This window comes from Bos grunniens, chromosome 12 (genome assembly GCF_055505025.1).
Source record: "Bos grunniens cultivar Pamir isolate PY7600 chromosome 12, Bosgru_T2T1.0, whole genome shotgun sequence".
NCBI lineage: Eukaryota > Metazoa > Chordata > Mammalia > Artiodactyla > Bovidae > Bos > Bos grunniens.
In genome coordinates, this window is record NC_141176.1 from 15,488,537 (window position 1) to 15,509,910 (window position 21,374).

General features: G+C 41.0%; 1 protein-coding gene across 9 annotated transcripts in view; it reads left to right on the plus strand.

Annotated features, from left to right (window-relative positions):
* GPALPP1 (GPALPP motifs containing 1) overlaps window positions 1-19,010 on the plus strand; it is a 43,804-nt gene extending 24,794 nt beyond the window's left edge. For 4 of the 9 annotated variants that reach the window (XM_086328893.1, XM_086328894.1, XM_086328895.1 and 1 more), the window contains exons 8-9: window positions 3,469-3,687; window positions 4,311-8,343. In XM_086328893.1, coding sequence (XP_086185019.1) covers window positions 3,469-3,687 — 219 coding nt within the window. In that variant the 3' untranslated portion in view covers window positions 4,311-8,343. Of the gene's footprint in view, window positions 1-3,468; window positions 3,809-4,310; window positions 8,344-9,221; window positions 9,309-14,271; window positions 16,041-18,479 lie in introns of those variants that run through there. The other 5 variants (XR_015137866.1, XR_015137868.1, XR_015137864.1 and 2 more) reach the window with 3 other exon arrangements.
* Window positions 19,011-21,374: the final 2,364 nt, after the last annotated feature.

A 21,374-nucleotide genomic window follows, 5' to 3' on the forward strand; every position in this document is an offset into this window, starting at 1 on the left:
TTATTAAATGTCAAAAGTAAAATGTAAACCTTATATCTTAATGAAAGACCTTTTCTCCAGTTACTTTCTGGTCTTTCGATGAATGTTACTGCTAGAATAAGACAGATTTCAGCATCAAATATGTTCTTTATTTAGTTCATTTGTATAGTTAAGAGTCATATGGTTAAGAGTTAGGAAACCATGTTCACATACAGCAGTGGGTAAGAAAGGAACATGGTTCATTATCATGATGTCATTCAGTTCTTTAAACAGTTTCTATTTATGTACTTAAACCTCAGAATGATCTATTAACAAAAAATTACTATTATTAATGATATCCCAACTTTCACTCTGTCTCAACTTTGATTTTTTCTTTCACATCAGTCTCTTTTTTTTCTTTTGCAATTAGAACAGCTTGACATTTAGTAACTTCTCAGCTGAGGGCTGTTTCCATGTTTCCAAAGGGTACAAGCTGGCAGCATTGCCCCCTACTGGCTACTGAAGGGCGGGATGAACAGGGACAGGAAGGACTGTAGTGCCCCGACTCCAGCCCCCTGAACAGCGTGTATTTCTCAGTCTCACTTTCCAAATCCGCATAATGGCAATAATAACATTTAATTTATATTGATTATAAATTTAGATGTTGTCCAGATTACAACATAGTAAATGCTCAGTAAATTGAATACTTAACATTTATTGACTGATTCTTATGTACCCCGATATGGTACTAAATCCTTTGTATTCTTTAGATGACCTAACTCCTACCTCATCCAAATATTTGGACATTACTGCTACTAGGGTTTATTATTTTACAGCTGAGAAACGTAGGCATAAATTACTTGCCTGTGATCAGCAAGTGTTGAAAATGTCAGCACCATCATTGCTACTCTGGTTTCTCCAAATTCAGCGCTTATGTTCTTAACTGTTTCTCCATGCCCTGTGTATTGATAGGTTATTTTTTCTTAGCAATATTTGATTCTTTTTACCTCCACTTTCATTAAAAATAAAGATTTAGAAAGCACTTAACTTGCAAATCAATTTGTTTCCTAAAGATGTATGAAATGATCAGTGTATGAAATGAGAGGGATTGAGAAGTTGGAAATAGTGCTAATTTAAATAAATTCTTAACTATTACAGCATCCAGCTAGAGCTAAGTTTATAGGAAATAACCACATAACCTAGTTGACAAAGTCAGATCTCATTGTCACATCAGACAGGTGAGGCTGGCTTTCTGTGAAAAAGTCTGACTTCATTTCTCTGTTCAAATAAATATGATTATGATCATTTCTATGACACTTCTGAATTGTACCGTAGGTGGGTAGGTGCCATGAATTTGTCTTCTAATGAAATAAGATGCTGCCGCCTTCAACATTTCTTACCAGTTATTTTGCTTTCACTGAGCTCTCTTCATGTCTTTGCTCTCAAATATGTTCTCTGACAGGAGACAGGGTGTGGAAGAGATGTGGTTGTTAAGCAAAACTTACCGTCTTTCATTGTCCCATTCTGCAGTGTATCTGAATTCAGAAACATTCCAACAGCAGCAGAAATACCATTCCAAAAGGATATTACACTCTTTAAGAGAAATTATGTTTGAGACACAGAATAATAGCTCAAAGCCTCCTGGGTTTACCGTTCCTTGATTACAAGTTTCGTTCATACCAGTATTGCAGGTTTTTTTATTTGATGCTCTGGAGCCTTGCTCCCCAAGACAGTGTTCTCTAATAAGATTCTGAAAGGCCTCTTCTTCATTAAATGGAAAAGGGCTGTAATAAAAGGGTAGATATCCTCACAAGATGCATTATCAGGCGAGTCCATTTTAAGTGAGGCTACATGAAGAAGCTGAGAATCACGGGTAGAGAACGTTGAAATTCCCTGTGCCTTCGATACCCCTTGGAATCCACTCTGTGTGGCCCCCAGGGATGGATACACACACAGCTGGTCTGTACTGCCTGCACCTACTCCCACATCTCACACCCTGCTCACACTCACACTGACACACACACACACACACAGCAGTTGGATGGCTGCTGGTCTGTACTGCCTGCACGTACTCCCGCATCTCACGCCCTGCTCTCTCTCACACACACACACACACACACACACACACACACACACACACACACACAGCAGTTGGATGGCTGCTGGTCTGTACTGCCCTCATGTACTCCTGCATCTCATGCCCTGCTCCTCCAAACCAGGGCTATTCTGTCTTATCCTTTAATACTGAAAGGTCTGTGATGAATCTCTAATTTATAAAAACCAGTTGCCTCTGCTCGAACCTCATCCTCCTAGGTATATTTGAAAATGTGAAACTAATATCATACTATAAATCAGCTATACTTCGATTTTTTAAAAAAAGAAAATGTGAGCACCTTCCCCAGCTGAAAAGAAAGAGAATGAGGGCAATAAGGAAAGCTGAAAGGGACAGAAATCCTCTTGGCACACAGTCTATGCCAGGACCATGCAGACGTGACCTGCACCAGCCTTGGATTTTGTCTCCTCTGTGCCGTTGTTTTTCTGCTTTGAGTGTGCTTTCGCTTCAGCCTGGCGGTGCCTGTCTTTTCCATTCCACCTACAAAGGCTTCGTGGACCAGCGCGTCCATGAAGCTTTAATCAGGCTCCCAAGAGAGAAAGTAATTGCTCCTTTCTCTCCCATTAACACTGACTCATCATACGATGCTTTGCATGATGGTTATTTAAACATTAGTTTCATGTCCATCTTGTTCTTTTTTGATCACGTGGCATGAGTTCATAGATACCTTTATTTTGGTTGAATTGAATTTGCCTCTGATACATATTTTCTTCAGAGATGCTGTCTCAGATTTAGAAAAACCATTGAGGGACTTCCCTGGTGGTCCAGGGGTTAAGAATCCACCTGCCAATGCAGGGGACATGGGTTCCGTCCGTGGCCCAGGAAGATGCTGCAAGCCGCAGAGCAGCTAAGCCTGTGCACCGCAGCTGCTGAACCCATGTTCTAGAGCCCGAGAGCCGCAACTCCTGAAGCCCACGTGCTACAACTCCTGAAGCCTGTGCTGGAGCCTGTGCTCTGCAGCAGGAGAGGCCACTTCAGAAGCCCTCACACTGCAAGTCGGGAGTAGCCCCCTGCTCGCCAGAACTAGAGAAAGTCCTCGTGCAGTGAAGAAGACCCGGCACAGCCAAAATAAATAAAATTTTTTTAAGTATTAAAAAAAAGAAGGGGACTTCCCTGGTGGTCCCAGGGCTAAGACTCTGTGCTCCCAATGCAGGGGGCCTGGCTTCAGTCCCTGATCAGGGAACTAGATCCCACATGCCGCAACTAATACCCAGCACAGCCAAATAAATAAAAGTAATAAAAATTTTTTTAAAAAAGAAGAAAAACAGTTGGGGTTTGTAAATAGCCTCCCTTAATGTTCACCATTACCACTTCATTCCTTTGTTTCCTGATTATTATATTCTGCCAGTGACGTATCCCAACTAAGATTTTTATTTCTGCTGTCTTGCTCTCCCCAGGAATCAAAAAGGTCAGAATCTCTTATGGACATTCATCATAAAAAATTAAAGAATAAGGCTGCTGAAGATAAAAATAAGCCCCAAGAGAGAATACCATTTGACCGTGATACAGATCTCAAAGTTCATCGGTTTGATGAAGCTCAGAAAAAAGCCTTGATAAAGAAATCTAGAGAACTAAACAGCAGGTTTTCACATGGCAAAGGCAATATGTTTTTATAAGTAAGTATCTCTCAGTAAGGCATATTTTCATATTGATAAATTTTGAACTTTTTTTCTAAATAGTTACCTATAACTGTAAAAATTGATTTCCTTTTATAATAAAGTAGATTATAAACCTGCAGATTTTTTTTTTCTAAATAAGTGTGAATTTTGAAAATTCAGCCTTGTGGAATAAAAAATATGTTATCCTGGGAAAGTAGACTTGTCCTGATAATAACCTAACGGGGCATTACTATTCAGAATGCTAAAATAAAAGCTTTTCATTTGTCAGAAGCAGCAATGAAAAGTGTGATTTGAAGCTTGAGTAAATATGCATGCTTTATTAAAGAATGAGGTTTCTTAGCAATTTTCTTATGTTATTAAATAAGATCACAGAAGATGTTCATTGCTTTTGAGAAATTCTGTGCAAGTTAAGGTTCAAAGCCATTACATCACTCGTACATAGCCCAAACTGACAAGGGTTCATAATTGTGATTGCATAAAAGCTAAGGTTGCTTCGTAAAATCTTTGTGATTTTTAATTGGATGAAACCTACATCAGTATTAAAGTGTGGCTTTAAGGGAAAATACTGTTCAGATGAGAATTATTTTCCAACTTACTGAATTTTCTTATTCTTACTTCAGGGGGATTTCCCTGTGCAATGAAGAAGAGTTGAAGAATACTCTTTTTTTCTGTCTGTCCAACTTTATTCCTTTCTTTTGAGTTTCTTAATATTAGAGGATGACTTTAGTCTAAAAAAACCAAAAAGATTTACCTTGTTCTGTGCATCCTTTAAAGTCACGTGAAAACATAAAATTGGTGTGTCTTTTTAGAGGAGAATTTTATTTATGTGTCTTTGGCTTCTGAGGACGTGTGGGCTTTTCTTCAAATAATCATTTTTAGGATCCTTCCACCCACCCTCACAAGTGCTCCATAAGATCTGCTCAGGCCGATCCAGGGCGTCTCTCCCACAGCCCGAACCCACCATCAGATGTCACCAGCCTGCCCTGAGAGACTGAGTGGGATCCTCCCAGTGAATCCATGAGTTTGAAGCTATTTTGGTTTCCCTCTAAACTGCAGTCAGTGAACAGACAACATTTACTTGAAAACAGAGGGTGTGAAGGTTTTTTCTATTTTGTTAGCAGTTTGCTTGTTTGGGCTATCAGAGCTTTTTCTTTGTGGTTTGGGTTTTTTGGTTGGTTGGTGTCACAAAGAGGGACCTGTGCATTATTTCGTGTGCTAAGGAAAAACCATTTTGATTTTTCCAACCTTAGTAAGTAATCCTAGAGGATGCCTTCAGAGGTCACACCATTAACCTTTAATGGTGTGAAGTCTGAGACCCGGGCTCTGTGTTCTTCACCAAAGCTTTGTAAGTCTTTAAACTGCTTTGGGATGATCTGACTTGGCCCATTTTTATATGTAACATGTTTTAGCTAATTCATTGTGGACAGATCTCTGCAATCAACCATGAATAACTTTTTTTAAAAAAATCAAACTCATATTCCCCAGATATAAAAATGGAAAGTAATCAAAGCCACCATGATGGAGGATGGTAAGTCTGTGATGCTTCAAGCATTGCCTCTGAAGATGTTAAACAGAAAATTCTCAACAGTTAGGCCTAAATTCAAATTCTGGAAGTTACACTTTCTTACAGATTAATCCCAATTGTTCTGCTAGTTCTGTGTTCTAGTTTTGATGCACATGGTTTTAATGGGGAAAGATTCTGAGTCCTAGTTCATTTAGGCTTCATGAAAATTGAGTATAAAACTGAGTGTTCAGTCAGATTATGGGCCAGATTCTTCTTCTTAGACTTCTTAGACTATACAAATACAATGATATCTTCCATAAGAGTAACCCACTCAAGAATGTTCCTGTTTAAAAGATGAATTTTTTTCTCCTGAGCAAATTGGAAAGGTTCCTAGTCTAAGCAGAATTGAACAGAGCTGCCTTTTGATTGAAGATGTCATTTTTAGTGGGTGATATTTTCTGAACACAAAACTTTGTAGAAGAGTATCTATTACTTTCACTGATTTTGTTATAATGTTTTTTCTTCTGATGAGATGTTTTCTAGTTCCTCATCCTCATGTAAATTCCTAATATATATATATTTTTTGAGAAGCTTTTGGCATTTTTAAGATAAAAATGTGGTCTTTGAATACTTATTTTTGCTTTGCTTTCCTCACTGTAAAATAGAGAGAGATATTCCTATAGTATGTATTTATTGTTTCTCCCATAATGCTTGGAATGTCTGTAACCTCACCAACAGGGAGAAAATACTGATACTTTCCATGAGTGACCACATCACTGGTTCAGTTCAGTTCAGTCGCTCAGTCATGTCCGACTCTTCGCGACCCCATGAGTCGCAGCATGCCAGGCCTCCCTGTCCATCACCAACTCCCGGAGTTCACTCAGACTCACGTCCATCGAGTCAGTGATGCCATCCAGCCATCTCATCCTCTGTCATCCCCTTCTCCTCCTGCCCCCAATCCCTCCCAGCATCAGAGTCTTTTCCAATGAGTCAACTGTTCGCGTGAGGTGGCCAAAGTACTGGAGTTTCAGCTTCAGCATCATTCCTTCCAAAGAAATCCCAGGGCTGATCTCCTTCAGAATGGACCGGTTGGATCTCCTTGCAGTTCAAGGGACTCTCAAGAGTCTTCTCCAACACCACAGTTCAAAAGCATCAATTCTTCGGTGCTCAGCCTTCTTCACAGTCCAACTCTCACATCCATACATGACCACAGGAAAAACCATAGCCTTGACTAGATGAACCTTTGTTGGCAAAGTAATGTCTCTGCTTTTGAATATGCTATCTAGGTTGGACATAACTTTCCTTCCAAGGAGTAAGCGTCTTTTAATTTCATGGCTGCAGTCACCATCTGCTGTGATTTTGGAGCCCAAAAAAGTAAAGTCTGACACTGTTTCCACTGTTTCCCCATCTATTTCCCATAAAGTGATGGGACCGGATGCCATGATCTTGGTTTTCTGAATGTTGAGCTTTAAGCCAACTTTTCACTCTCCTCTTTCACTTTCATCAAGAGGCTTTTGAGTTCCTCTTCACTTTCTGCCATAAGGGTGGTGTCATCTGCATATCTGAGGTTACTGATATTTCTCCCGGCAATCTTGATTCCAGCTTGTGTTTCTTCCAGTCCAGCGTTTCTCATGATGTACTCTGCATATAAGTTAAACAAGCAGGGTGATAATATACAGCCTTGATGTACTCCTTTTCCTATTTGGAACCAGTCTGTTGTTCCATGTCCAGTTCTGTTGCTTCCTGACCTGCATACAGATTTCTCCAGAGGTCTAATGCTATTTCACACCGCCCTGAGGACAGTTTTACAAAATGTGAGGCCAAACCAGAGTTTTCTGGCCCTGTGGAGACACTAAACCCAATATAACAACACTGACAATAAAAACAAAACAGCTGTTTGCACAGGATGAAAAGTGGTCTTCATTTCATCTCCTCCCCTCTTCAAAGCTGCCCAAGGCCTGAAAAATCAAGTCTGTGCTCCACCTGGCAGAAAATTGGGATTGTTGACATTTTCTAAGAACTTTTAATTTTCTTTACTTCTTGGCCCAATTTTGTAGAACTGTGACCTCTTTTGAAACCTAAAAATAAGAAAAAAGAACAACTCAAGTTCAAAGAGTGAAGCAGACACTTTTAACATTTTTTACTGTTTGGTGAAGGTGACGTTTTAAGTTCATTGTCCCTGAAATTATACGATTTTTGTTCCACTCTCTAAATTGTCATCTCAGATTTTGATGCTTCAAATAATACCAACATTACCGGTAAATCAATGGCTCTAGCAAGTGGGGGAATTGGCAGAAGAAACAAAAGGTGAGAGGTGGTAGCTACACCCATAATAAAGCTGTCTCATCAGATAACATTTTTTTTTTGTATCGGGAAAAATATCATAAATTAATCTCTATGCCCAAAGAAAAAGAAAAGCTACAGTTTTACTAAGAAGTTTTTATCTTGTTTGGGTGTAGCAGCTTCTTGACATTTGTCACTTGAACGTTTTATGGTTCTTTGAAGTAATGATATTTTTTAGAAATAAGGTTGATCTTTACATGGTACCAAGGCCTACATGCTCCATGCTCCAGAAGAGATAATCAGTCATTATATATAAATTAATTGATCCTGAAACATCTTGGTACTTTCTGTCTCTTATATAAGGTGGATAATGTTAACATTATTGCTTAGAAACATATGATCATGGGAGATAGTTTTTAGACTATTTACAGGAGCCCATATCACTTCACTTCCCTGTTTTCCGTGGCAGTGATAGGTATTATTAGGGAAAGGAAAATTCTCTCTTGAGTTGTATACCTAAAAGGAAGAATCAACATGGGGAAAGTCGCTAGAGAGAGTCACCCATAAAACAGCAACGCCAGGTCTTCTACTTGAGAATGTTAATTTTTTGTTGTTGTTGTTTGACTTCTGAAACCATCATGTAAGTTTGGTCTACAGCTTCAGAAGGTCATGCATTTCCTGTTCTTGGAGAGGTATATTTTTTTTGCAGCTTAAATATTTACCCTGACTATAGTGTGTGCAAAATTAAAAAGCTATACACTGTCTTTCAATCTTTTCATTTTGATTTTATGATTAAAAGACTTTTTAGAAAAGAATTTCTGAGGTGTTATTTTTTATGTATAAATAAAGATGCATCTATATCTGAAGTTGTGGCCTTTTATTTTTGCTTTATTTATTTTAATGTTAATTAGCTTATCTGAAGCAAGCAATGTTTTTAAAGAGAATGTCCTGTAAAGATTTATTCTAACCAGTCAGATCATTGTGGGGGTAAAGTCTTTCAACCCAACTCACTTGCCAGATTTTCATTATCCCAATATAACTGCAAATATTAAGTATTTGGGACTTCCCTGGTGGTTCAGTGGTTAAGACTCATACTCCCAATGCAAGGGGCATTGGTTTGAGCCCTGATTGGGGAAATAATATTCCTCATGCCACATAGCTTAGCCTTAAATAAAAAATTAACTATTTATTTAAAAACATAAGATAGACAATTTGGAAATGCTCTTAAGAGCACCATGGCACAAGAAGGGCTGACACTAGCTTTTTAACCAAAATTTCATTGTTCTACATATTGAAAGATTATATGACAGTGGTGGGTTTTTCCTGGGTTGGTTGATTATGAGATTCTTTGGGTTTTGCTTTTTGTTTTGAGGGAGTTTTTTGCTTTGTTTTGTTTGGCTTTTCTAGTTTTCAGATTGTTCCAGAAAGCATATATTCTTTTATAGTCGCAGGGAGAAATGAGTTTTTTGTTTTTAAGTTCTAATTTTGTATTACACAGTGTCAGAAACTAAACGACTAGGGAGACAGGACTCAGGATTTCTCTCTTCCTTAACTGGGGAAGTGACCAAAGGAGACACTTGGCAATACAAAAGCTAAGCATTAAATGATAGGAATCTGGACATAGAGTATCAAAGAAAGAGAGCCTTTGAATTTTCAGATCATTTTCCTATAGTAAATATTTCTTGAGGAAATACTGCACTTGTTCATTCAGTAAACATTTGTTAAATACCCGGGTGTATTCTAGGTGCTAAGAACACAGTGGTGAACCAGACATTCGTAGCCCTTGTCCATGAAAGGAGGTTCTGTGCTAGTCACTACGGAGTGTTCACAGGTACGTAACCCAGATTCCCTGCCTCATGATAAGTGGGAGAGCAGAAGATGTCATTTAAAAAATAAGTGCACATGATATCGACTTAAAAAAAAAAGCATAACATGAGAGTTTTGAGTTAAGTTTTATTTGGGGCAAAATGAGGACTATAGCCCGGGAGACAGTATTTCAGATAGCTCTGAGAAACTGCTCCAATAAGGTAGGGGGGAAGGTCAGTATGTAGGTGATTTTGATGATGGGGGAGCACATATTTTTGCAGCAGGTTTCTGCAAGTCTCATGAAGGTTACTTCCAGTCATGAGCAGCAGTGGAGGATGAAGGAAAAAACCATGAAGTATTTTTGTGCTTTTCTAGATATGAGGAGATAAAAGAATTGGGTTCATAAAACCAGCTCCTAAAAATAACTATCTGAAGACCTGTTCTGGCAGTTTTTCCCAGAGCACAGAGGGCCTCATTTCTGCTCTTCACCCTGAGCTTCCAGGGGGTGTTGAAGGTCAGCAGCTGCAGCAGCACCTGATCTAATCTTTGTAGAGGTAGATGACAGGTGCCGACTGCTAACAACTGCTGTGTGGTAGATAGGAAAGTAAAGAGAGTAAATCCTAGATGTTATCTTCACAAGGAGAATCCTTGTTTTCATGTTATTGTGCCTATATGAGAAGATGGGTGTTAGCTGATCATATTGTGTCATTTCACAATACGTAAATCAAAGCATCGTGCTGTCCACCATAAACACATACGGTGACGTATGTCAACTACTCAATAAAACTGGGTGGGGGAGTCACATACTGTAGTAAGTGTTCTAAAGACAGGGTGTGGGACACTCCCAACAGGTAACTGAGGATGAAAATCCTACCTGAGTAAAGAGAGAAGGGAAGTCTGAAGAGATGTTATTGAAGCTGAAACCTAAAAAAATGACAAGCTCAGTTCAGTTCAGTTGCTCAGTTGTGTCCGACTCTCTGTGACCCCATGGACCACAGCACACCAGGCCTCCCTGTCCATCACCAACTCCTGGAGTTTACCCAAACTCCTGTCCATCGAGTCAATGATGCCGTCCAACCATCTTATCCTCTGTCGTTCCCTTCTCCTCCTGCCTTCAATCTTTCCCAGCATCAGGGTCGTTTCAAGCTAGCAGTTCAAAAAATGACCTGTTACTAAATCAAGTCTGGCTGCTCATCAGTCAAAAATAAATACTCAGGAAAGTTGCTTTGACTCAGAATGCTGGTGATCTGAGCAGACAGTGGAATCAGTGCCCTCTAAAACCACCTCTGAATATTCTACTCAGTCATGAAAGTTTTTAAAAGGAAAAAGGGAAGTAACCTCAGTTGATGATTTAGACTGGGAGTCAGGGTTGTTGCCATCCCCCACTGCGTACAGACTGTGTGCAGGCTTGTCGATGTTATCTTGTTCACCCAGTTGGTTCGTGAGATTACTGAAGGGGAAGCTAGGGAAGAGAGCAGGTCATCTTGTTAATTACTTAGTTTTCATTTCTACTACTTTGACCTATGGGAAGAACAGGTTAGGCAGAGTATTGTGTGATCAAAAGATTTGAAAGATGTGCTAGGGGCAGAGATGAGCAGAGCATAGGGGTGCCTGGTTTAAGGTTAGTGACAAGACAAAAGAGGCCTCCTGCAGAGAGTTCTTTCCTATCTAAAGCTGCTTACAGCCTGACCACACGTTCCAAAACCCTGAAGCATTAGTTCCGTGGTGTTTGAAGAATCGCACCAGCATGGTGGTGTACAGTGAGAAATATAATCAGGATTGGTCCCTGAATCAGTAGATACTAGGAAGTCCAGGGAACTGCACTTACCCCGGTTTTAGAAGCTAAATGGAGCCTTACAGAAGACAGTGGCTCTTGGTCATGTCATAAACATCACATAGGAATTGGCCTGATGGATCCTGACACCAAAGGTCTACCTTACTGGCCTTCGAGAATTCTCTATAAACATGTCTGTGTTCATGCCTTAGACCCTTGCGCTGTATGGTGAGTTTAAGACCTTGCTCTGTATGGTCTAAGAAAACCTGTATGAAACTTCGCTAATAATGGTCATCAGTTATCAGAATATTAGTCCATTGAACTCCTGTCTATATTACCAAATTGCCATTATTTAAATAGAGCTGTCTGGGATTTTTGTTTTTGTTTTCTCAGAATTTGTTATAAATTATTGTTCCTTTCCTCCTCTTAGGCCTAATTATTGAGGATTATATGCATCCTTTTTAAGAGCTAAATAGCACCAGATTAATTCAACAGATATCAGTTGATAGCAATTAATCTTTAGAATTCCAGGACATGACAGAATGTTTTCATTTAAGCACTGGAGAATACAGTTAGATCTGTGCCTTAATTTGTAATCCTTGAACCATCTCCATCAGAGTCACCTAGGGAGCTTGTTTAAATGCAGATTCCCAAAGCCACCTCTACTGAAGGGGAACCTGAGGTTAAAGTCAGAAGTCTCCATTTTTAACAATTATCTCTAATGAGTCTTTGTCAAGTTTGAGAATCACTGCACTTATTATGTATGTCCCTGTAAACCTTCCCCTCTCCCTGATACAGTCACTTTCCTATATTAAATATTCTTTAAAACATAATCATTTTATGTTACATGGCTATAATCACCAGTACTGATAATACTTGCATTATGAAGAGTGGAATATCATTTCGACTGAGTAAATTGATGCTTAAACATTTTCATTCTTCAAATATCTTTACCAGCCAGCTGCTGCAGGGTTTAAGATTATACTATCAATGGGAATTCAGTTTCATTAGATTTTGTGTAATCTTGGGCACCTTTGAAAATGAGAAAGTCCCTGGGAGCAATAGTTAGGTTATAAGAACTCTGTCCTTGGCTGCCTAGGGGGCCCAGGAGATCACTGAACACCCTGGCAGTACAGAACGTTGAGAGGGTAAGTGGGCTCAGCAGGATGCTAAGGATGAAATTCAGAGTGGGTGCCTTGTGACTATTTTCCTCAGGGGAATTAGTGAATGTTATTGAAGTACTTTGAGGTCTTAGGTAACTGCTTTGGCAACTTAAGTATTATTTTAACTAAGCTAGCCAGGTTACATTTAGCTATCAATTTCTGCTTTGCTAATAAAAGAGAGCTATAGATAAAAGAATGGCAACCAGCAAAGGTACGTGATTACTTTAAGCCTGAAAAATGTCAAGAACCTATGCTAGAATATTGGAAAGCATTCTGAAGCTCATTTTCAAGTCTCTCTAATCACCTCCTTTCCACTGTGCGGCCTTTTATAGAACTTCCATTCCGTTTCCTCAGGATGGGTTGATGTTGGCCGATCAGGTCATATGATCAGGTATTCAGTACTAAAATTTTCCCTTTATATAATCAGCCCTCTGAGATAAAAATTAGCTTGTTCCTTTTATCACTGGACACAAAAGCAGAAATGGAGCTGCCAATGTATATAACTTAAGATGATTTTTATCTTTTTGAGTAATGGCTGAAAGCAACGTGTCTTGCTCCCCTGAGAGTACATAATACTTTAATACCTCAGCCACACACAACACGCTCTAAGAAAGCAATTCATTAACCTAAGCTTGCTACTTCTGACAGCAGGTTCTATGAAACTGGCCCAAAAAATCAATCTAGAAATTGTGGCCATTTTTCAGTCTTCATGTTAACTAGATATTTTATGGTCTTTTAGTCCTTTTTTCTTTCCAACAGCCTTATACACTGGTAATAAAAATTGTCATAGTTGGAAAATGAGACTCTTAGAGTTAAAAATGTTTGCCAGTCAAACGTGTTTGTCAATAAAGACAAGCGTTGACAAATGTGTTTGTCAACCCCATCAGCTTGTGTTAGTTGACCCACTCGTTATACGGTGGTGCTTCTAAGATAATAATGTGAAAAGATGGGTTCAGAGAATTTCCTTTTACCAGCTAATCATAAAGAGCTTTTTTTTAAAAAAAAAAATCACATTTATATTCTTGTTAATTAGTGCGTATCAATACCCAGAAGGACTGCATCTTCAGTTCAGCATTTATCAGAACTGAGTAATACCTGCGTTTAGGGGAATGAGGAGTGGTAGTTGAACAAGCATGATGTGGACCAGTTTAGACAACAAAAACCTCTGGGTCCGTGTGTTTGAAGCTTCAGCGTTCATCAGAATCCCCTGAGAGCTCATTAAAAATATAGACGCCCTAGCATCATTGCCGGAGATTTTGGTTGGAGCTCAGGCATCTATTTTTGACAAGCTTCCCAAGCAGTTCTAACGCACTTCAAAGACTGGTTTGGTCCAAAGATGGCACATTAAGATTTCTAGAATCAAAAACGTCAGCTTGCTGTCGTGCTGTGGCCACTGAGCCTCTTGACTCAAAGGACAGACAACAGGACTTCCCTGGTGGTCCAGTGGTTAAGAATCCATCTTGCGATGTGGGGAATGCAAGTTTGATCCCTGGTCAGGGAACTAGGATCCCACAGGCTGTGGAGTAACTAAGCCAAATAAATGAGTAGTGATGATGATGAGGAGAGAGGTAGAAGGCAGGACTCATTTCCCAGCCTCCCCTGCTGCTGGAGCACAAGTGTGTGTGTGTGTGTGTCTTGGGCTCTGCCAATTAGGGGCACCCACGTAGGATCCGGACTCCAAGAAGAGAAAAGTCAAAAGTAAAAAGGCACGTGTTCCCAGAATGATCTTATGCTGGTGGGGGCTAGATAGCCTGACATGTTGGAGGCCTGTGATGTGGTATGAAGCGGTGGAGACACTGGAGCGTCGCAGTGAGATTGGACATATCCCTGGTTATATAGCGTCTGGACCTACATAAACTGGCCAGATATGTTATTTTGTTTGCAACTAAGAGCTCTGAGTAACACAAGGGCATTATGCTCTGCTAGTTAAGAGCATAAATTTTGGAAATAACAACTTGAAATCAAATCCTGGCCTTGTAACTTGAGAAAGTTTAACTGTAAACTTGAGAAAGTTTCTTAAACTATCTCAGCTGTAATTTGTCTTAAAATAGGGGACACTGATAACTCCAATACTTCAGCCACCTGATGTGAAGAACTGACTCATTGGAAAAGACCCTGATGCTGGGAAAGATTGAAGGCAGGAGGAGAAGGGGACAACAGAGGATGAGATGGTTGGATGGCATCACCGATTCAATGGACATGGGTTTGAGCAAGCTCCAGGAGTTGGTGATGGGCAGGGAAGCCTGGCGTGCTGCAGTCCATGGAGTCGCAAAGAGTTGGACGCAACTGAGCGACTGAACTCAACTGCACTGATAACCTCACAGGTGTCGCTAGTGTAAAGAACCCTCTGCCAATGCAGGATACATAAGAGACATGGGTTCAATCCCTAGGTCGGGAAGATCTCCTGGAGGAGGGCATGGCAATGCACTCCAGTATTCTTGCCTGGAGAATCCCCAAGGACAGAGGAGCCTGGTGGGCTACAGTCTATAGGGTTGCAGAGTTGGACACGACTGAAGCGACTTAGCACACACACGCACACCTCACAGAGTGTTATGAGAATTACATGAGAAGACAGATCTAAACAATTAGCACAAAATCCAACGATAAATGATGGTTATCATTATTCCTGGATAATAGCCCTAGTCATTCCTTAGGACCTCAGAAAATTCCTACATTTATCAGGAGTCTTGGCAGCAAGTGAGAGAAACTTTAATTCAAACTGGCTTAGGCAAAAAATAAATAAACAATTTATTCACTCATGTAATGAAAAGTTCAGAAGGTAGCTGGGCTTGAGGTACGACTGGATGTGGACACCCAGGTCACGTCAGCAGGATTCTGTCCCTGTCCCTCAGCCTGCTTCCCTTGCGTGGACTTCATCTTTAGGTGGGCTGAGGTGTTGACACAGATAGCACCCCCTCTAAACTGGCAACCTCAGTTCAGTTCCGTCGCTCAGTCATGTCCAACTCTTTGCGACCCCATGGACCGCAGCACGCCAGGCTTCCCTGTCCATCACCTGCCAGCTTAGCAATGAATAAAAAAAAATCCTCTTTCCTACTAGTTCCAGCCAATAATTCCCAAGGACTGATGCTAATTGGCTCTAGGGATCAATTTTGGTCACTTGTTTACCCCTGAATCAATCATATATTGTCAGGAGGTCAGTCACCCAGTAGCCCAGGCTGGTGCACATTTCCACCTATGAAACCAAAGGGTGAGTTAAACCTGATCTAAACCACAGAGGCTGAGAACTTCTGAGAACGTGTGAGGGTAGTTCCCTAAAAGAAAGTGAAAGTGCTATAACTGGCGATGAGATAACCCATGCCACAGAGCACAGTATCCATATTGATTCATTTCCTTGTACAGTGGCAACCAACACAACCTTGTATAGCAATTATACTCCAGTTTTTTAAAAAAACTGATGCTTGCAATAGCCATCTTATTTTTTATTCTCACTAATTCATTAATAAGAAGATCAATTTTCTGTTTACCAAAATGGGATATCACTCATCTACCCATCTATTCACCTGTGTTCACCATCGTGAATCCCTCTTCATTAGGTGTCTGTTTTTTTCAGTTCCCGTGGTTATGAGTTTTTTGTGGGGGCTAAAGAGTAAGAGCAAGCACACACTGACCTGCTTCAGAGATGACTTAGCCTGGGTAGGTTCTGCCCAGTCAGTCAGCACTGCTTATCCCCTCTTTACTGGCATCCGTGAAATCTGGCATCAAGAAGTACATTTAGCACAAAGAAGATAAGAAATATATGGCTGTCACAGTTTATTCACCACATTCTGCTGCTGCATATAAACCCCAGTACAATTCCAAATGATTGATCTAGCCCTTCCATTTACAAACAAGGCAAGAAAAAAGATGAGAAGGCAATGAAAAAATGTGAGGAATTGCCACCCTCAACCCAAGTGAGAAAGCTTGCCTGACGTTGCCAATTTATCATGTACCTTGATAGAAGGCATCCAATATCTGAGGCAGCCCTTGAAAGAGGTTAGCCAAAGCTGGGGCCCCAGACTTCCAAATCACCAAACTAGAGGAAAGCAGGAAGGGAAATAGGAGTTGCTCAGATTTCTCTCTTGAGCATCTGGAGAGCTGTGTCTGGAGTGTCACCTCAGAGTGTGACCTTATTTAGAAGAAGGGTCTTTGTGGATACAATTACATGAAGGATCTCAAGATGAGATCAGATGGTCCCTACATCCAATGACCAGTGTCCTTAGAAGAGAAAGAGTGATTTAAGACAGCAAGACACATTGAGAGGAAGGTTACAAGAAGATGGAGACAGAGACTGAAGTTATGTTGCCACAAGCCAAGGAGCTCTACAAGCTGCTAGAAGCTGGAAGAGGCCAGGAAAAACTGTCCCCTGGAGCCTTCTGACTCCTTGATTTTAGACTTCTGGCCTATGCAATTTGGGGAGACGAATTCTAAGTTGCCAAGTCTGGTAGTTTTTTGGCAGCAGCAACTAGGAAACTAATATAACAAGATAGGGGGCTTCGCTGGTGGTCCAGTGGTTAAGAATCCACCTTGCAGTGCAGGGGACATGGGTTTGATCCCTGGTTGGGGAACTAAGATCCAACCTGCTGGGTATGTTGGATCAACTAACCCCATGTGCCACAACTAAAGAGTCATGTGAAGCAATGAAAGATCCCACGAGCCACAGCTAAGACCTGACACAGCTAAATAAATTTTTTTAAAAAAAAAAAGGAGAAACAAATTTGCCTTCACATCCTCAAGCCCAAGGTGAAGCCTAGTGTTAGCAGCTTCTCAGCAGCCCTCATTGGTTGAGGGCCTGGTGGTCAGTTGATTTGTCAGTTGCACTAAAGATGCTGGCCTCTGATATTGATGGCTCCCTAAGAGAAATTGGAGGGACTGTTAGAAAAGAAAATGAATTCTGGGCAGGTAAAAATTTGAAAAAATGAAAAACACCACAGTTAATAAAAGGCCTGATATGAAATAGTCAAATATGGATTTTTAAAAAAATAAGTGTTGTCAAATGAAGGTAGTTCGTTAATAAATTGCTGTTTAAAATTAGCAAGTGGATATGTTGCCATAGTGCTGCTGGCCTCCCATACATGGCAGTTAGATCATGTGTAAATGTGTCATTCTAAAGAGACAAAAGGTGGAGTATTTTTCCTTACATGGGTAACTATTTCCAAATAGTTTTGTTTGTACTGCCTCACAAGCAGTTAAGCTTCAGTGTGGGCAGTAATGACGTTAATTTAGGCGATAATAATACAGATTATAGTTATTAGAATATGAGCTTTGAGTTCTCAGTTATAAGGCAGAAAAGGGTTCAGGACTCATTCAGACCAACTCAGTGCGTAGTTATAGCCCCCAAAGCTAGTAGAGTATTGGATCATATAAGAGAGAAAAGAAATACAAGGGAAATAGTTGTACTGCTCCCTGTTCTAGTTTCTATAACTCAAGGAAAGACATAATAGAGAAGCAGGAAGTCTACAGAAGAATTGTATTGATGAAGTCCTGTGAACAAATATTTTTTGAGCTCCCACAATGTTGGAGCCCCTGTTCTTAGGATGCAAAAATGATTAAGACGTGGTCCTCAACTTCACAGCCTAAAGAGAGAGAGAGACAGAAATAGCCATGATAACGCAGCTCGCCAAATACAAGACAGAGATACACGGAGAACACCAGGAGATCACAGAGGCCAGCTGGACCCACAGGGCGGAGCTGAGAGCAAAGCAGACAGAGGGCAACACGGGCGCTCAGGCAGTGATGGTGCTGCTGCGTGTGTTCAGGAGCGAGAGGGCCCGGTCTGAAAGGCAAGACAGTGGAGGGGAGACGTGCGGAACTAAGGGGAAATGATCTCGCTGAAAGGCTGGAGCTGGAGGATGGTGGGGACTTGCCTGGTGGTCCAGTGACTCAGGCCTCACACTCCCAATGCTGGGAGTTTGATCCCTGGTCCGGGAACTAGGTCCCACATGCTGCAGCTAGGACCCAGCACAGCCAAATAAATTAATAAAAGGATGATGAACAGGGATTAGCCGGGGATGAAGAGGAAGAGAAATCCACACCCTCTGAAAGTGGGGAGGAGGAAACGAGGGTGGTTATGGGTATCAGTAGGTTTTAGGTAAAGTTCAGAAGGATAAGGAAGATTATTCCTGGCATACTCAATTTGCTGAAATTGAAGTTTGTGTTTTTTTAACCTTGGGCTGTGTTGAGAATGTGATGAACACTCTGGACATTTTATCTCTTAAAAATGCACATTACCCAGATTCTTACCTAGAATTTATTTTCCCAGCCTTCGAATTCCAACCATGAGCTCTGGAGAGAGAAGCTGCACTCCACCCAGAAGAGACCGGTCATTTGCTGAGAGGAAGGGGTCAGGGGCTTGCAGATTTGGAATCAACCCTGAGGGCAAGGGAGATACCCCTACTCAGAAACCAGCAAAAGATGAGTTGTAGCCTTGATCCAGGTTGGGATCAAGTTAAGAGAAGTGGAATCCCAGGAGGAAACACAAGCGATGAATACACATTTCAGGGCTTCCCTGGTGGTCTAATGGTTAAGAATCTGCCTGTCCATTGAAACATGTAAAATATCATGTATGAAACGAGATGCCAGTCCAGATTCAATGCACGATACTGGATGCTTGGGGCTGGTGCACTGGGACGACCCAGAGGGATGGTATGGGGAGGGAGGAGGGAGGAGGGTTCAGGATGGGGAACACATGTATACCTGTGGTGGATTCATTTTGGTATTTGGCAAAACTAATACAATTATGTAAAGTTTAAAAATAAAATAAAATTAATTTTAAAAAATTAAAAAAAAAAAAGAATCTGCCTGTCAATGCAGGGGATGTGGGTTCGATCCCTGGTCCTGGAAGATCCCACATGCCGAGGAACAACTAAGCCCCTGTGCCGCAACTACGGAAGCCCGCGCGCTCAGAGCCTGTGCTCCACAACCAGAGAAACCTCCGCAATGAGACCCAAGCAACACAACCTCCCCGCCACAACTAGAGCAAGCCCTTGTGCAGCAATGAAGACCCCGTGCAGCCAAAAATAAATTAAAAAAATCTTGAAAAACACATTCCAGACTGAGTGGGAAGGAAGAGAGGCCATGAGGAGACTGACAAGCTGGAGGGGGTGCTCTGTGAGCTGGAAAGGAAGCCAGCACGCACTCCCCTGCCAGAAGTGGGCACACCGTCAGCTCTTTGGAGTTGCTCTAAATTGCCCTGATTCCCCTCTCGGCCCATTTGTGATTCCACTGAACGTCTGCACCGCCTGCTTCTCCCTCCACATACAAACTTGCTCAAGCCTCTCCCATAATTGAAAGCAAAACAACAGCAATGAGGATTTCCTGGAGGTCTACTGGTTAAGACTCCGCCTTCCAGTGCTGTGGGAGTGGGTTCAATCCCTGGTTGGGGTGGGGGAGGTGAGACTAAGATCCCATATGCTGTGGGTTGCAGACAAAAAGTTAAAAAAACAACAACAAATGAATTCTTCCTTCAAGGACAAGGTCTCAAATAGAATTCAAGCTCACCTGTCATAGAAAGTTTTGAAACAGACACAAATGCGTAGAAAGCTTTTCAAATCACCTGGGTGGGTGAATAGATTACTCAATAAAAGATGTCTAGATTCCTGGGTAGACATGTGGGAGAAAAGATAAGTTGGACCTTTCGCACTGTAGATCAAAACGAATCCCAGAAATATCAAATATTTATATGTAAAAAAATGAAACCTTAAACACACCAGAAGAAAATGTGAGATGATTTATTTTGGTAGTCTCAGAATGGGCAAAGATTGCTTAAGGATAACATAACATCCAGAAGCCCTAAAATAAAACATTGATAAATTGGACTATATTAAAGAAAATTTCTGCATAGAAGACTCAGTCAGAAGACAAATGAATCTTTGCAACTCACATCACAAAAGCCTTATTTTAGCATTTGAATAACTGATAAAAGTCCATAAGAAAAGTTCAAACAAGAAAAAATTATCAGCGAGCAAAGGATATGAACCCATGAGTTCAAAACCTATCCATAACCTACAGGTTACGCTTCATCTAAGCCTAAGAAACAAAATAGTTCTTAAATGCATGAAAAGAAATTCAACCTTACTCATAAAAAAGAAATGCAAATTAAAACTACAATGAGAAATCATTTTTCAACTAATTGATTCAGATCAGATCAGTCGCTCAGTTGTGTCCGACTCTTTGTGACCCCATGAATCCCAGCACGCCAGGCCTCCCTGTCCATAACCAACTCCCAGAGTTCACTGAGACTCATGTCCATCGAGTCAGTGATGCCATCCAGCCATCTCATCCTCTGTTGTCCCCTTCTCCTCCTGCCCCCAATTGCTCCCAGCATCAGAATCTTTTCCAATGAGTCAACTCTTCACATGAGGTGGCCAAAGTACTGGAGTTTCAGCTTTAGCATCATTCCTTCCAAAGAAATCCCAGGGCTGATCTCCTTCAGAATGGACTGGTTGGATCTCCTTGCAGTCCAAGGGACTCTCAAGAGTCTTCTCCAACATCACAGTTCAAAAGCATCAATTCTTCGGCGCTCAGCCTTCTTCACAGTCCAACTCTCACATCCATAAATGATCACAGGAAAAACCATAGCCTTGACTAGACATACCTTTGTTGGCAAAGTAATGTCTCTGCTTTTGAATATGCTATCTAGGTTGGTCATAACTTCCCTTCCAAGGAGTAAGCGTCTTTTAATTTCATGGCTGCAGTCACCATCTGCAGTGATTTTGGAGCCCAGAAAAATAAAGTCTGACACTGTTTCCACTGTTTCCCCATCTATTTCCCATGAAGTGGTGGGACTGGATGCCATGATCTTCATTTTCTGAATGTTGAGCTTTAAGCCAACTTTTTCACTCTCCACTTTCACTTTCATCAAGAGGCTTTTGAGTTCCTCTTCACTTTCTGCCATAAGGGTGGTGTCATCTGCATATCTGAGGTTATTGATATTTCTCCCGGCAATCTTGATTCCAGCTTGTGCTTCTTCCAGTCCAGCGTTTCTCATGATGTACTCTGCGTATAAATTAAATAAACAGGGTGACAATATACAGCCTTGACATACTCCTTTTCCTATTTAGAACCAGTCTGTTGTTCCATGTCCAGTTCTAACTGTTGCTTCCTGACCTGCGTACAAATTTCTCAAAAGGCAGGTCAGGTGGTCTGGTATTCCCAT